General features: G+C 46.7%; 2 protein-coding genes and 1 long non-coding RNA gene across 6 annotated transcripts; 1 reads left to right on the forward strand and 2 right to left on the reverse strand.

The window, feature by feature from the left end:
* Window positions 1-121: 121 nt before the first annotated feature.
* Window positions 122-3,237, reverse strand: LOC147238918 (uncharacterized). Of its 2 annotated transcripts, none has more exons than XR_015111838.1 (5): window positions 3,110-3,237; window positions 2,628-2,664; window positions 1,955-2,166; window positions 1,110-1,250; window positions 122-190 (listed from the first exon to the last, which is right to left on the reverse strand). It is a non-coding gene; the product is annotated as an uncharacterized LOC147238918 (long non-coding RNA). The 2 variants fall into 2 exon arrangements; XR_015111839.1 differs by having other exon boundaries at window positions 125-186.
* On the forward strand, window positions 2,745-7,121 carry ankrd53 (ankyrin repeat domain 53). 2 transcript variants are annotated; one of them, XM_086197676.1, is made up of 5 exons: window positions 2,745-2,910; window positions 3,208-3,289; window positions 4,210-4,409; window positions 4,485-4,649; window positions 4,701-7,121. In XM_086197676.1, exons 1-5 carry the CDS (start codon window positions 2,861-2,863, stop codon window positions 5,290-5,292), a joined length of 1,089 nt encoding a protein of 362 aa, XP_086053802.1. In that variant the 5' UTR covers window positions 2,745-2,860; the 3' UTR covers window positions 5,293-7,121. The 2 variants fall into 2 exon arrangements, with proteins under 2 accessions (XP_086053802.1, XP_086053803.1); XM_086197677.1 differs by having other exon boundaries at window positions 4,716-7,117.
* tex261 (testis expressed 261) lies at window positions 5,361-11,327 on the reverse strand. Of its 2 annotated transcripts, none has more exons than XM_086197679.1 (7): window positions 11,197-11,327; window positions 10,825-11,107; window positions 9,521-9,600; window positions 9,287-9,440; window positions 8,941-9,008; window positions 8,750-8,852; window positions 5,361-8,237 (listed from the first exon to the last, which is right to left on the reverse strand). In XM_086197679.1, exons 2-7 carry the CDS (start codon window positions 10,892-10,894, stop codon window positions 8,122-8,124), a joined length of 591 nt encoding a protein of 196 aa, XP_086053805.1. In that variant the 5' UTR covers window positions 10,895-11,107; window positions 11,197-11,327; the 3' UTR covers window positions 5,361-8,121. The 2 variants fall into 2 exon arrangements, with proteins under 2 accessions (XP_086053805.1, XP_086053804.1); XM_086197678.1 differs by having other exon boundaries at window positions 11,193-11,321.
* Between the last annotated feature and the right edge of the window lie 865 nt (window positions 11,328-12,192).

Below are 12,192 nucleotides of genomic sequence, written 5' to 3' on the forward strand. Positions count from 1 at the left end.
CCGTCATCCTCCATCCACCCCCTCCTCACCCACCGCCTTCATCCTGGCCCTAAACAGGCCCTGGTACAGCACAGCGCCCGTGTGCAACGATGCTGAGGGAGGTCGCCGTGCGGTCACTGCGCAAAGCCTGGTCGCATTGTGACTTGAAGCTGCAGAATGTGCCATGATGCATTAGCGCGCTGCCGCCTGGCTGAGCATGAGGCAGAGAGAGAGAGAGAGAGAGAGAGAGAGAGAGAGAGAGAGAGAGAGAGAGAGAGAGAGAGAGGAGGAGGAGCTAAGGGATGGTGTAAAAGTCAAAGGGAAGAGGAGGAGAAAAGGGAAGCAAAAAAAGGAAATCAGCGCATTTACACAGGTCCAGAAGCCAAGGGTCCTTGAAAGGTGACCCATTCCATATAGGTCAATGTTTTCCACATTTCATAACTCTTTTGTCCTTCTCAAAAGTATATTTTGATATGATTTCATCAGACCAAAGGTTTCATTATAGGACCATTAAATGAAGTGAAACCAGACAAAAGCCCAGAGTGTTTTCTTGGTAGGGTTGAGCATTTGAATGCACTGTCCCTTATAACCAAATTAATTGAGGGTATTATTCTGTATACATAAAAAGCTGGTGTTTGTGTGTGTATGTTCCTTGTTCCCATTGGTCAGGACCACTATCGGGGCAGAAACCACCAATCAGAACAGACCAGAAGTGAATGAATAATGTAATGGACCAATGGGAGCATCCTCCGCCAGCCTGGTGGGACATGATCTCGTTTTCATCTTCGCCCTGAGCAGGTTTGGACTGCTCTGATCGTTAATCTGCTCTGCACCGATGAGTGTGGTGTAGCTAATGCACACGCGAATGCACACGCGAATGCACACGCGAATGCACACGCAAATGCACACGCACACACTGAGTCATCCAAGAACAAGGCCTTGTGTGGGGTCATTGTCCAGGGACATGAACATGAAAGGGCTCCACATCAGCGGCTCCGTACAACCACCATGACAGGTCAACGTGGAAATTACTGAGGCATCTTACTATTAAGCCCCCCCCCCCCCCCCACACACACACACACACACACACACACACACTTAGATATACAAATAGCCAAGTTCTCACTCACGTTTTGCGCGCATAAACACGCATGCATGCGTCATCGAAGTAGCAGCACTGCTGTGTCAAAGGCTCTGGGGCTTTTGGTGCTAGGAGCAGGACGGCAGGGGTCCACAGCCTGTCCTTGACCCTCCATTGGACCCTGATCGCTCTGATGGACGGAGACGGACAGAATGAAAGGACACAACATAAATCAAACTGACTGTACGGCAACACACCGCTGGGAGACAGTTAAAGAAGCTGGGGGCTTATATAGGTGGTACTACACTGCAGGGACAGGGGGCATAGCCAGGTGGCGCCAACACCTTTTAACCCCCAATCGCCCCCTTGCTGTTCCTGCAGCAGCTTGGACTCTCTCATACCCATTTTTTATGAATATATTTTAACAATTTAAACATTGATTCTTTTTGTCAGTAGCTTCTGTGTCAGATGACCTCAGGACTCCAAATCAGTTACTATTCCTAGACGGGACACATCAGACACGACTCCTTTATGTTCCCGTTTACAGTTCCCTATGTTCTATATGAGCAGTTTAATGGAATGTAAATTCTGTTTTCCTCTTCATGTCAGATCCATGTTCGATAATCCAAATCAGTACTGGGTATTTGGACAAGGCGCTAAAATTCTCATGCTTTGTGTTCGGTCAAGGACTGACAGAGGAGGATTTAAGGGGATGATGACATCGGAGTTGCTGAAACGACACTGTTTTACAGGAACTGGGCTGACAGGATGAGAGAAGCAACTACGTACGAGTGCTAACAATGTTAGAACACACATTAAACGTTTGTGTGCTATAGAGCTCACGGTGTCAGTCAGGGGTCAATAACTCAGAGGCCTTCTGCCTGATTTACTCACATTGAGGCTGCCGGTCTGAGATGCAGTGGCACAAACGGGTTCCTGCGGTCGTGGCGACATCGATCTGCTTTACTGAGACCAAACAACGTAGCGGCCATCAATACGAGGGCTGTGGACTCATGGGAGGGTGCAAGTATCTGCTCCTGCCACGCCTGCAGCTACTCATCTGCCTCCAACTGTCACAAGCTATTACATGGACTCGGAGTACTGCGCTGTGTAAAGAAAGAGGTTTTTAATCATTTTTTTTAATTCAAGAAGAGCAATTACTGATTATTTTGTAAGCTGTTAGGGTTACAAAAATTGTACAAAGGGTACAAAAGTTGTGTTAACTAACGCTAGCTCACTTTTTGGTGCCATGTTGATCTCTGACATCATCAATAGAAGCTATTGCCAATGATTCACATTACTTTTAGTAACATTTATTTATGCCTAATGTTTAATGAAAAAGATGCACATAACATCAGCTTAAGTAATGTTAGGCCTGATTAGATTAAGATAAAGTGGACACCAAATTAGAAAAGGCTGAGGGTTCTCAAAAACACAGAACCAGAATATACATGTGAGATGTTTGTATCTCTTGCTTAAAGAAACACAACCCCAGCCACAAAAACACCGAAAGAATGACGCAAGTGGCATGCATACAAATACTACTGACAAATACTTTCAGACTCACAGTTCTACAACTGCAGACCTGAATCAGCGCCGGTTTCCTGGTTACATCATTACCATGGCAACCACCAACAAATCCAGGGACCGGAGAGGGAGAGGTAAAAACGGGTAAATACAAACATTTTAACGGTGGCCTAGCTTAAATAGGTATACATATTTACATTTTTATTAGCTGGCTTTAGTTAGCTTCAGGTTCTAGGGTTAAAAAAAAAACGGTTTCCTGGTTACATCATTACCATGGCAACCACCAACAAATCCAGGGACCGGAGAGGGAGAGGTAAAAACGGGTAAATACAAACATTTTAACGGTAGCCTAGCTTAAATAGGTATACATATTTACATTTTTATTAGCTGGCTTTAGTTAGCTTCAGGTTCTAGGGTTAAAAAAAAGAAGAAAAAGTCCCATCTTAACGGTACGTTTCTGTAAGTTTAAGTTCACGTCAAATTATCATATCTAGATGTTCTGTTGGGACCAATTACACTTACAGCATTGTTCCACTCTTTCCTTCACTCCATACCCCCGGTTCAAGTTAGCTTGCTGGTAGCCTCTTCTCCATCACAGCTTTACATTCTATATCTAACAGGAAAATTTCCCACAAAGCTGTTGGGAGCTCTGAGCAGCCAAGTGAGAGACTGACGGTGGACACTCGGGACCTGGACAGACAGGTGGCTTCTTTTACATTACTTTAAAATCGATTACTTCATCAATTTATGATGCAAATATATCATAAATGTGATAACTACAACCATAAGTAACGTCCCCATTGCTTGCATTTAACACGGAGATGTCAAAACGTCCTCTACATTGTCCTGGAACAACCCTAGAACATTCTTAATTTCCAAGTTGGGTTCTTTAAAGACTACGGGGATGTTGGGGACAGTTTTAGAAACACTGAGGGAATGTTTAACAAGAACATAGGGCATGTTCCCTCAAGGTCTCCTGGAGAAACTTCTTATAATTTGATTTAAGGGTGTGCAAACATTCAGAGGAGGTGATGCTAGAACCTAAATAGAACCAAGACATTATTCTTTGGTCCCCTGAAGGTTCCTGTAGTCTCACATGAGGTTCTGAAAATGTTCTGTGAACACAGCATAGAGACCTGGAGGAAAGGTCCAACATGTTAGCCATGTCATTTGCAGAATGCTGAGGGTTCCAATGCCCTAACCTTATAAGACCTTATGGGAGACATCACATGAACATTCCCAGGAAGTAGTGAATATTCCCATTGTTCTGGTAAACAACACTCCCACAGTCTTTAAGGAACTGTGGTGAAATTAGAAGCTGACATCCTTTACAACAGCTACAGCTTTCTGGTTTGGATAAGTATCCATTTCACCTGCAGAGAACCATACGGAACGTTTTCTTTGCACCCTGTATATCCTTTGTAATTTTGCAGCGACCATAAAAAGGTCAAAATGGAACATTCTCGGGTCATCTTGTAAATTTTACACTGCAGGAAAGAAAATGTTTTAAGAACGTGCCCAAAGTTCGATATTGGTGCAATGGAGAACGTCCTCTCCTATGTACCTAGAACCTTGCAGTAGCGACAAGAGAACACTGTACCAACAAGATCTCCATCCTTCAGGTCCCGTCAGCACTCCATGAGGCCTGCTTGTACGGCCGGCTGGCGGTTATCCAGCTCCAGCTGGCCTCTGGGCAGTCTTCCATCAACAGCCGCGGGTTCCACGGTCACCAGCCGGTTCACATGGTCCTGACCCCCCGGAGCTCACCTGACACGTTCAGCTGTCTCAGATACCTGCTGGAGAATGGCGCCGATGTTCACGCGTAGAGGCCTTTCTCTGAAAGTCTTCATGTTCTGTCAAACACCTTCGTGTAATAACCATTATTGTTTTTAACCAGCACCACAGATGGTGGCCAGACCCCGCTCCACCTGGCTGCCTCCGAGGGCCTCCTGGACTGCACAGAGCTGTTGGTGCAGGCTGGAGGGGACGTGATGGCCCAGGACAACATGGGACATACACCTCTGGACCTGGCCCGCATCTGGTGCCACCGTAACGTAGCAAGGTAAAGGCTCATACTGAAACGTCGCTGTAAAAACACACTGCTTCTTAACAGATTTCATGTGGGCAGGTTTCTGAAAAGCTGCATGTGGCAGGAGAAGAAGAAGCAGGAAACGGTGGAGAGGAAGCAGGTTCAGGTTTTGTACGCCAATCTGCTGGATGAGGCCAAAAAAAAAGGCTTGACTGTACCGAAGGGTTTGTCCCCACACGCTGTAGCGAGCCGGTATCATGCTCATTGCCTCTCATCTGATCCGAACCTTCTCCGGGCAGGAGGTCCTCAGGAGACCAACACCACCTCCACCAAGCAACCCTGGTCCATCTACATGGGCCTCCAAACAGAGAACACCGCCCAAGACCCAGACCTCCGCAGCATCCTCACAGTGTGGAGGGATGACAGTGTTGAGCTGCCTCAATACACCACTAAGTGGGACAGTACGCCACGTGACGCCCCTGATGTGCCTCTGGATGTCCTGGAGAGGGTGTTGTTCCCCCGAGACTTCCCCTCCAGGATCACCTCCCCCCAGCAATTCAAGAGTAAGGACATTCTGGAGGTCCCACACAGAGGACGCCCACAGAGGGGGAGCTCCTCCCCCTGGACAGAAGTGGCCATGCACCTGGCAGAGGTGCTGGAGCCTGGGCACTACTGACCCCCCCCACTTACACCTCCTCAGTAGCTTGAAGAAACGCATCAAAATTAATAACATTTACACGAATATCAAATCAGGAAAAACATAATTAGAGGATTTTATTTTTAGAAAAACATGTATAAATTACTCAAGAGTTGTCTGGTAGTGTCATCCAGTAACAAGCATGAAAGAAAAGTGACAAAATTAACGTCTTGCTCACTCAATGTACTGATGAGACTGGGGTGAGAACCCTTGGTGAACTGGGTCACCTGTCACAGCTACATCCTTGCATTTTCACCGATTCCCTCCAGGGAACCAACTTGGATTCCAGGTGAGGGTTTGGCAACAGTGTGTGTGTGTGCGTGTGTGTGCTGGGATGTGGTTTTGTCTTTTTTCCTTTAGATGGTGAAGCATGTCACACCTCAGTGAGGTTCCAAGTGCGGACTAAGTTCAACCAAACCACATGGGAGCGAGCTGTTCTGGCATCAAGGGAGTTCATTCATTTTTATCGATAATGGAACATTCCAACTTTTTGGGAAATATATTTATTATTCTTCACCGTCATTGAGGGCAGACAAGATAGTCCTGTTTCCTTCAACTTTTCTAAAAGACACGAGGACTGCTAATTAGCTTAGCAAAATGAATGGTAGTAGATGGTAAGTGATAGCATACCTCTGAAAAGTCAGAATAGATCAGGTTCCCAATATCGGTGTTTATGGAGGTAATCGTCCTCATCCTCTCTGGATTTGTAGCAGCAGTTGCACTTCTTTTCATAAACGGACATTTGGTTTAGCCGATGTCACAACGAAGAAGCATCGACCATGTTTTCCATCCCACTGACATTAGCAGACTCAAACATGACATCAGGCTGAATAAACCTGGCTGATGCAGCTGGTGAGAGGACAACCAGCCACAACAGAAGTTTGTTGTTCATCTGTTAGCCGTAAATGTCACCACAGCTCTCATGCTGTGGTTTTCTGCTGCAGCAGGCAGCCATTTTCAGAGAACCTGCTCTACCATGTTACAACCTGCTTACCCGCCAGCATACTTAGTGTCTAGTTAGCGCAGAATTTTACAGCTAAAAAAGCCAGATCATCCCCCCCAGCAAGGCAGGGACAAAACAGAAACAACTAAATAAAAGAGAATATTGGACTCGGAAACATGACTCCAAACTGGTGCTAATGTGGAAATAAGCTGCAGCTTCATGCTACAGTTGGAGGTAAAAGACATCAATGCGAGCAGAAAAGTAGTTCCAACTGTATGATTGTCAAACGACAAAGTCCAGTCACTACACAAGTGCCATGCACAACCCTCATGATGTTTTGAATGAAAATCGCATTTGAAGACTTTTACGGTTATGCTAACACTCCCCACCCACTACCATTCATTATGCTAAGCTAACTAGCATGGGTCTTTAGGGCTCATGGAGGGAAGGATATTTATCTTCTTGTCAGTCACTCGAGAGGATGGACAACAGAGGACTTTCCCATCAAGTTGTTGTGTTCCTTTAATCAAAATTCAACAGCAAATTGATAATCAGACTCTTATCTAGAAAATGAATCCATCTAAAACGGTGGAAGTATGACATGGCTTCTTCAGTCATACTTCCAACCCCCAACAACCTGGAAGGTACAAAACTGAAGCGCACCTGCAGCAGCTCCAGTACTTTGATGCTCTCTTAGTTGGGCAGGTTGAGCACTGCAGCGCTGCTGATCGACGCACATCTCGACATTTAAGACAACTGAAAAGAACAGCATGAATAAACACACGCAGTGTATCGTCTTGTCGTGTATTTGGAGTGAAAGAGCTCACTTTCATTTACGGGTGGGTGAATTTGACAGTTGTGTTCACACCAAAGATTCAATTATAAAGGGATGACTTTGCGTCTGTTCCCTTCGGGCAACGCATGCTAGCTAACGGTTGCTGCTGATGGGCCGCCACCAAAACGTCCTCACACGGGGGAATGCAGTCGGGTTTGCTGTAGGCTCAAATGTCTCACTAAGTGTTAAACATGAAATGTTTAAGATTTGAGGTTCTGAAAGCAGGTAACAGCATCACTCGCCGGCAGCCGTGGTTCCACATTCCACAGCTTCGGTTGTCAAATTTTAGTCTTCCTCCCGATAAAAGGACCACAGATTAAAGGTTTAAACACCTACAAGATGCTTCAGATTTACATAAACAGCAGTAGTACAACAGCTAAAAGTATTACTCTCCTCTTTCTTAGAAGAGAAAACTCACGGATTCCCGTTTTCGAGGGGTGAATGAACACAAGTCCCAGTTAGCCCCCTTTTTAGAAATGTGACGCAGCAGCTGGAAGCGATTTCTAACAGGACCCAGCAACTTCTCACTGCCATTCCTAGCTACTCTTTCTGCATTGTCCTGCAGCGTGCTGACTAGACTTCCTAGGGTAGAGCGTTCGCTCATTCCCGCAGTCTTCATCTGAGCCAATGTTGCCTCAAGGCGGGACCTACGACACAAAAAGTGACAGCACGTGGAGGCGCTTCAGGGCCGTCATGGTTCTGTAAAAATCTAAAGGCTTTTTCTCCAGAACCTGCACAGACACGTTTATTTCAATATCGAAGCTTAAAAAAGTCGAAGGAGTCCGACGTGACAAAAAGAAAGCACTGCGATGCAGACGAGACCCCCCCCCCCCACACACACACACACACCCCCCACAGTGAGGTCGTTACAGACAGACAGAAACAGACGAACGTGGCCCGTGGTGACTCATCAGCTCGTCCAGCAGCGTTGGTCCATCCTCTTCACTTCAATACAGTCCGTCCTGTCCTGCTTCTACTGGATCTCCTTCACACCTCTGACCCCCCAAGGCTGCACCCAGAGTCCAGCTGCTCAGTACATTTTCTGCCTGCTGGGTAGCACCGCCTCCTTGAGGAAGGAGAACACCAGGAGTATCCCGGACCTCTTCCCTCTCTTGCCCTTGGTGAAGTAATTAGACACTACGTCATCTAGGAAGAAAATACAGGCCATTGTTAATGACAGGATCCAACCGCGAGATCCTGCTCAGCTCCATCCTGGACAACATGGGACCGCTGGACGTCGCAGGGTCTTGCGTCACCTCCACCAGCAGCAGCGATCTCATATGCCGAGTCTCAAGCGAAATTCCTCTATTGACATTTGAGCAAATCCTGCTATAACAAGTGAATCAAGACCATAAAATATTTGGTTCAGGCAAAAAGGATGACAGAAAGAATGTCAAGGTGCAAAGCGGTGTACTACTCCAAATCCTACTACTACTACTACTACTACTACTACTACTACTACTACCACAAGTAACTACTCATCCCAGGCATGATTCAGTCTTTGTAACAAATCTAAACAAAGCCCTAGCACGTGAGAGCAACAGTGATGCCCTTCCACAAGAGGCTGTCCCGGCAGCCCTCGCTGGTCCAGATCTCTCTAAGCAGGCCAAACCCCTTAAGAGCCGCCAGTCCAAAACAAAATGGAGTCAAGAGCTCACCTCCTTGTTGCATGGTGGATGGAAGCACATTTTCTCCTGCTGATAGTGACACAAAAAAGGCGAAGGGGATGACCCAGAGGCAGATGGTGAAGTACGCCAGCACCTGAGGTGGGGCAAAGGGAAGGTTATTGGACGGGAAACAGGAAGAGACACTGACGATAGAAGACGCACGAAAAGAGACACTACCTCACCTCTGAGAAGGGATAATACTCTTGAGCAAAGTACTGGAAGGCCATGTAATGGTTCACCACTACCAACACTGCAGCAGGAGAAAGAGAGACACCACATTTCCCTGATGACACAGATGTTTAGGCAATTATGGGCAAAATCACAATGGCTCGGCATCAAAACAACACTCTTAAAGGCCCGTTTCGGGAAGGTATTCGACCACTAAATTCTCCTCAGTTCATCTTCGAGCCTCGGTGGACATCCGTGTGAAATCTGAAGACATTTGCTGGGGGAGGTTCCTCAGATGAGGATGGACGAACAACCTTGAAACGTTGGACACAGGACGAGAAGCTGGTCGTCCACACTCACCACAGGAGAGGATGAAGTTGGGGGAGCTCAGGAGGATGTAGGGGAAGGTCTGCAGGAGGCCGAAGTACACCAGGTTGGTGAAAAGGCCGACTCCCACCATCAGCATGGGGAAGCCCTCAAAGATGTATAGACCTGCCAGCACACCTGTTGAGAACTGCACACATTCACAGTCCCATCAGCATGCTTCCTGGATCCTGCCATTTCTACATCTCTGACCAGTAAATCCAGTCTTACCAGTATCATGTACTTGATTATTCGACTGGTGGCAACCGTGTATTCTTCTATTAGTTCGGCCAGGTAGTACAGGCCAGCAGCTGTGGGCAGAGAAGACCATGAGCCCCCAAACACAAGACCTGCAGCACTGCAGAGATGTTCAGGAGCCTTTCGTGCTCGTCCAACTTCGGACACCTGACTTGAGGCTACACGACTCAGAATACGCCGTGACGTGTGCTCGTGTTTCTTCACGATCGAGCGCGTAGACTTGTGACATCATATACCATATCCCAATATTTCACACCAGTATTTTCAATAAAATCATGCGGCTCAGCTCAACTTCCCAGAAACCAAAATTATTTGTTCAAAATAATGAACAACAACACACGAACGACCCCAACAGGTAGCAAATCCTGATCTTGAGACTGAAGCCGGCTTGAATGCTTAAATGTTCAATAGTTCATCATCTCAGTCGCGTTCAAGTGGGTTTGGTGCCAATAAATCAACAGTGTTCTCTTCTGTTATTGGTCCAGCTCTACTAGTGATGAACATGCAGGTATCATGTGATAGAAACGGGTTAAGACAGCCACACCTGACTGGTGTTATGTGGCTGATGACGTGGACGCAGCAGGTCCTCACCACAGCAGTTGCACCCCCCCCCCCCCCCCCCCACACACACACACACACACAACTAACTTTAACGTGTCACTTGCAAGCTCGCAAGCTGCTCAAGTAACATTTAGCAATAAAAAGCATGGCTAACCTTTTAGGTGGTGGGTTAGCTCGCATGCTACCTTTTCTACCGCAGACTCAACTTGAACACCGGATAAAACACACGCATGTCCAAGTGCGTCCACCTGCTGACGCACTAACTGGTTGGTTCATATCAATAAAGCTGAGCTGGGAAGAGAAAACATGCTAACTTAGATGACCACCGGCAGCCGAGCTGTTCCTCAAGATCTGGTTGATAGAAGTGCATGTCGAACCCGGTTCCGTTCTACTCGGTGCTGCGAGGACTGCCGGGTTTAGTCTTGGATGAGAAACTACATCACATCTGTGTCGGTGCCATAACTTCCTGTGTCTGAAGTTGGAGCACCAGCTAGCTAGCAGCTAGCTCGTAGCTAGCAGCGTCATCAGTTTACTCTTGAGCAGACAACACTGCGTGTAACCATAGTTTAATGTTACCGCACTCGTCCGTCTCGGCTTGGCAAAACAAGGCGAAATGGTGCAACTTCCCCCGCTCAACTCACCCCGCTGGCATTAGCCGAGCTATTAGCATCTTGGTACATTCGCGCGTCATGGAGTACATCCTCAGCGCCACTCACCTATCGCGAGAGTGACGAAGGACACCTGGATGAGCAGCGACAACCAGCTAAGCAGATAAATAAACCACATCTCTATGCATGTGAAACGACAACGACGCAACAGAAAGACAGGAGGGGGGACAGCGCGCTGGCTGCTAACTCCGGCTGGTCAGAGGTCGCCGCCTCGGCTGTCAGGCTGGCGAGGGCAAGAGAGAAGGGACAAACTTCAACAAGGCGTTGGTGTCTCGTGGTTGTAGAGCCATCTGTTGTTGGGGAGGAACTGACAAATTCCGGCCTGTAAACCCTGGAAATGCACCGCTCACGTTACTCTTCAGTTACTGTTTGCACTGAAGGAAAATAATGGCTAAAATTAAAAAAAACATCGTTACCTACAGAACTGCAGTTGTTTCAGTGAATGTTGTTCTTTTGAATTTGCGGTTGAGGATTTTTGTACCAGGAGGTTTTAATATCGGTGTTCTCCTGCTGTTTGCTCTGCATGATCTGTTCTGGTGCAGCGACCACTGATCCTCGATCTGATCGATCCGTCTAATCATGGGGGAAATGTGTTCCTCTGATATGACCAGGCAGCACTGATTTCAATCATTTTTAGATACACTTGGACTCACGTGGAACTAAAATGAACGTAATTCCCAATATTTCCTCTAAAACTTACACACAGCTCCTTTAGCCCCTGGAGCAGCCCCAGAGACAGAAAAAAATACATATTTTGTGGCCACAAAATGTAAATTATTCTCTCAATTTAGATATTTAGAGGCCACAAGATAGGGAATACTTTCAAAAATTCTAATTTAAGGAATCGTATCATCTTAAGTTCAATCCTGTGGCCATGAATTGATTAAATTGAGGGAACAAGTCATCTCTCGTGCTGACAAATGATCCTCTCTCTCTCTGTGGCCCCGCCACAACGCGTAAACACCAAAAATGCTCATTACACTGAAACTTACATCATTTGTGTTGAATTACTTTGGAGCAGCGTGGAGGCGTCCCGGGGGGCGCGAGTCACCCGACGTCCAAACATTAGTTCCCCCTCACCTTTCGCTTTGTTTATGGTTCGGAAAAAAATTCCGACGTCCAAACATTAGTTCCCCCTCACCTTTCGCTTTGTTTATGGTTCGGAAAAAAATTCCGACGTCCAAACATTAGTTCCCCCTCACCGGGGGGGGGGGGGGGGGGGGGGGGGGGGCGGAACCAAAGCGCGCTTCAAACCTCTTTCATAGCAACTGCTGTCAGGTCTGTTTTTAAAATGGAGAGATATTTGACACGGATGAAATACATTTTATTTCATTTTTTCTAGTTCTGAAAAACTAAAGGAATGTTTGTCATTTTTAATTGGTCAATAAAGTTAAACATGGCCTATTTTGTCAAAAA

The sequence above is a fragment of the Aulostomus chinensis genome, chromosome 24, assembly GCF_037954235.1.
Source record: "Aulostomus chinensis isolate RoL2024-O1b breed Wild chromosome 24, RoL_Achi_v1.0, whole genome shotgun sequence".
Classification (NCBI taxonomy): Eukaryota; Metazoa; Chordata; class Actinopteri; order Syngnathiformes; family Aulostomidae; genus Aulostomus; species Aulostomus chinensis.

Excerpts from the sequence above, each read along its gene's own strand:
- ankrd53 (XM_086197676.1), top strand. The coding sequence starts at position 2,861 with ATGGCAACCACCAACAAATCCAGGGACCGGAGAGGGAGAGGTAAAAAC. Across the intron at positions 2,911-3,207 it reads AGAGGGAGAGGTAAAAACGG|GAAAATTTCCCACAAAGCTG; the intron begins GTAAATACAAAC and ends TATATCTAACAG. Across the intron at positions 4,650-4,700 it reads TGCCACCGTAACGTAGCAAG|ATTTCATGTGGGCAGGTTTC; the intron begins GTAAAGGCTCAT and ends GCTTCTTAACAG.
- tex261 (XM_086197679.1), bottom strand. The coding sequence starts at position 10,894 with ATGTGGTTTATTTATCTGCTTAGCTGGTTGTCGCTGCTCATCCAGGTG. Across the intron at positions 9,601-10,824 it reads CTTCGTCACTCTCGCGATAG|CTGCTGGCCTGTACTACCTG; the intron begins GTGAGTGGCGCT and ends CTCTGCCCACAG. Across the intron at positions 9,441-9,520 it reads TAATCAAGTACATGATACTG|TTCTCAACAGGTGTGCTGGC; the intron begins GTAAGACTGGAT and ends GAATGTGTGCAG.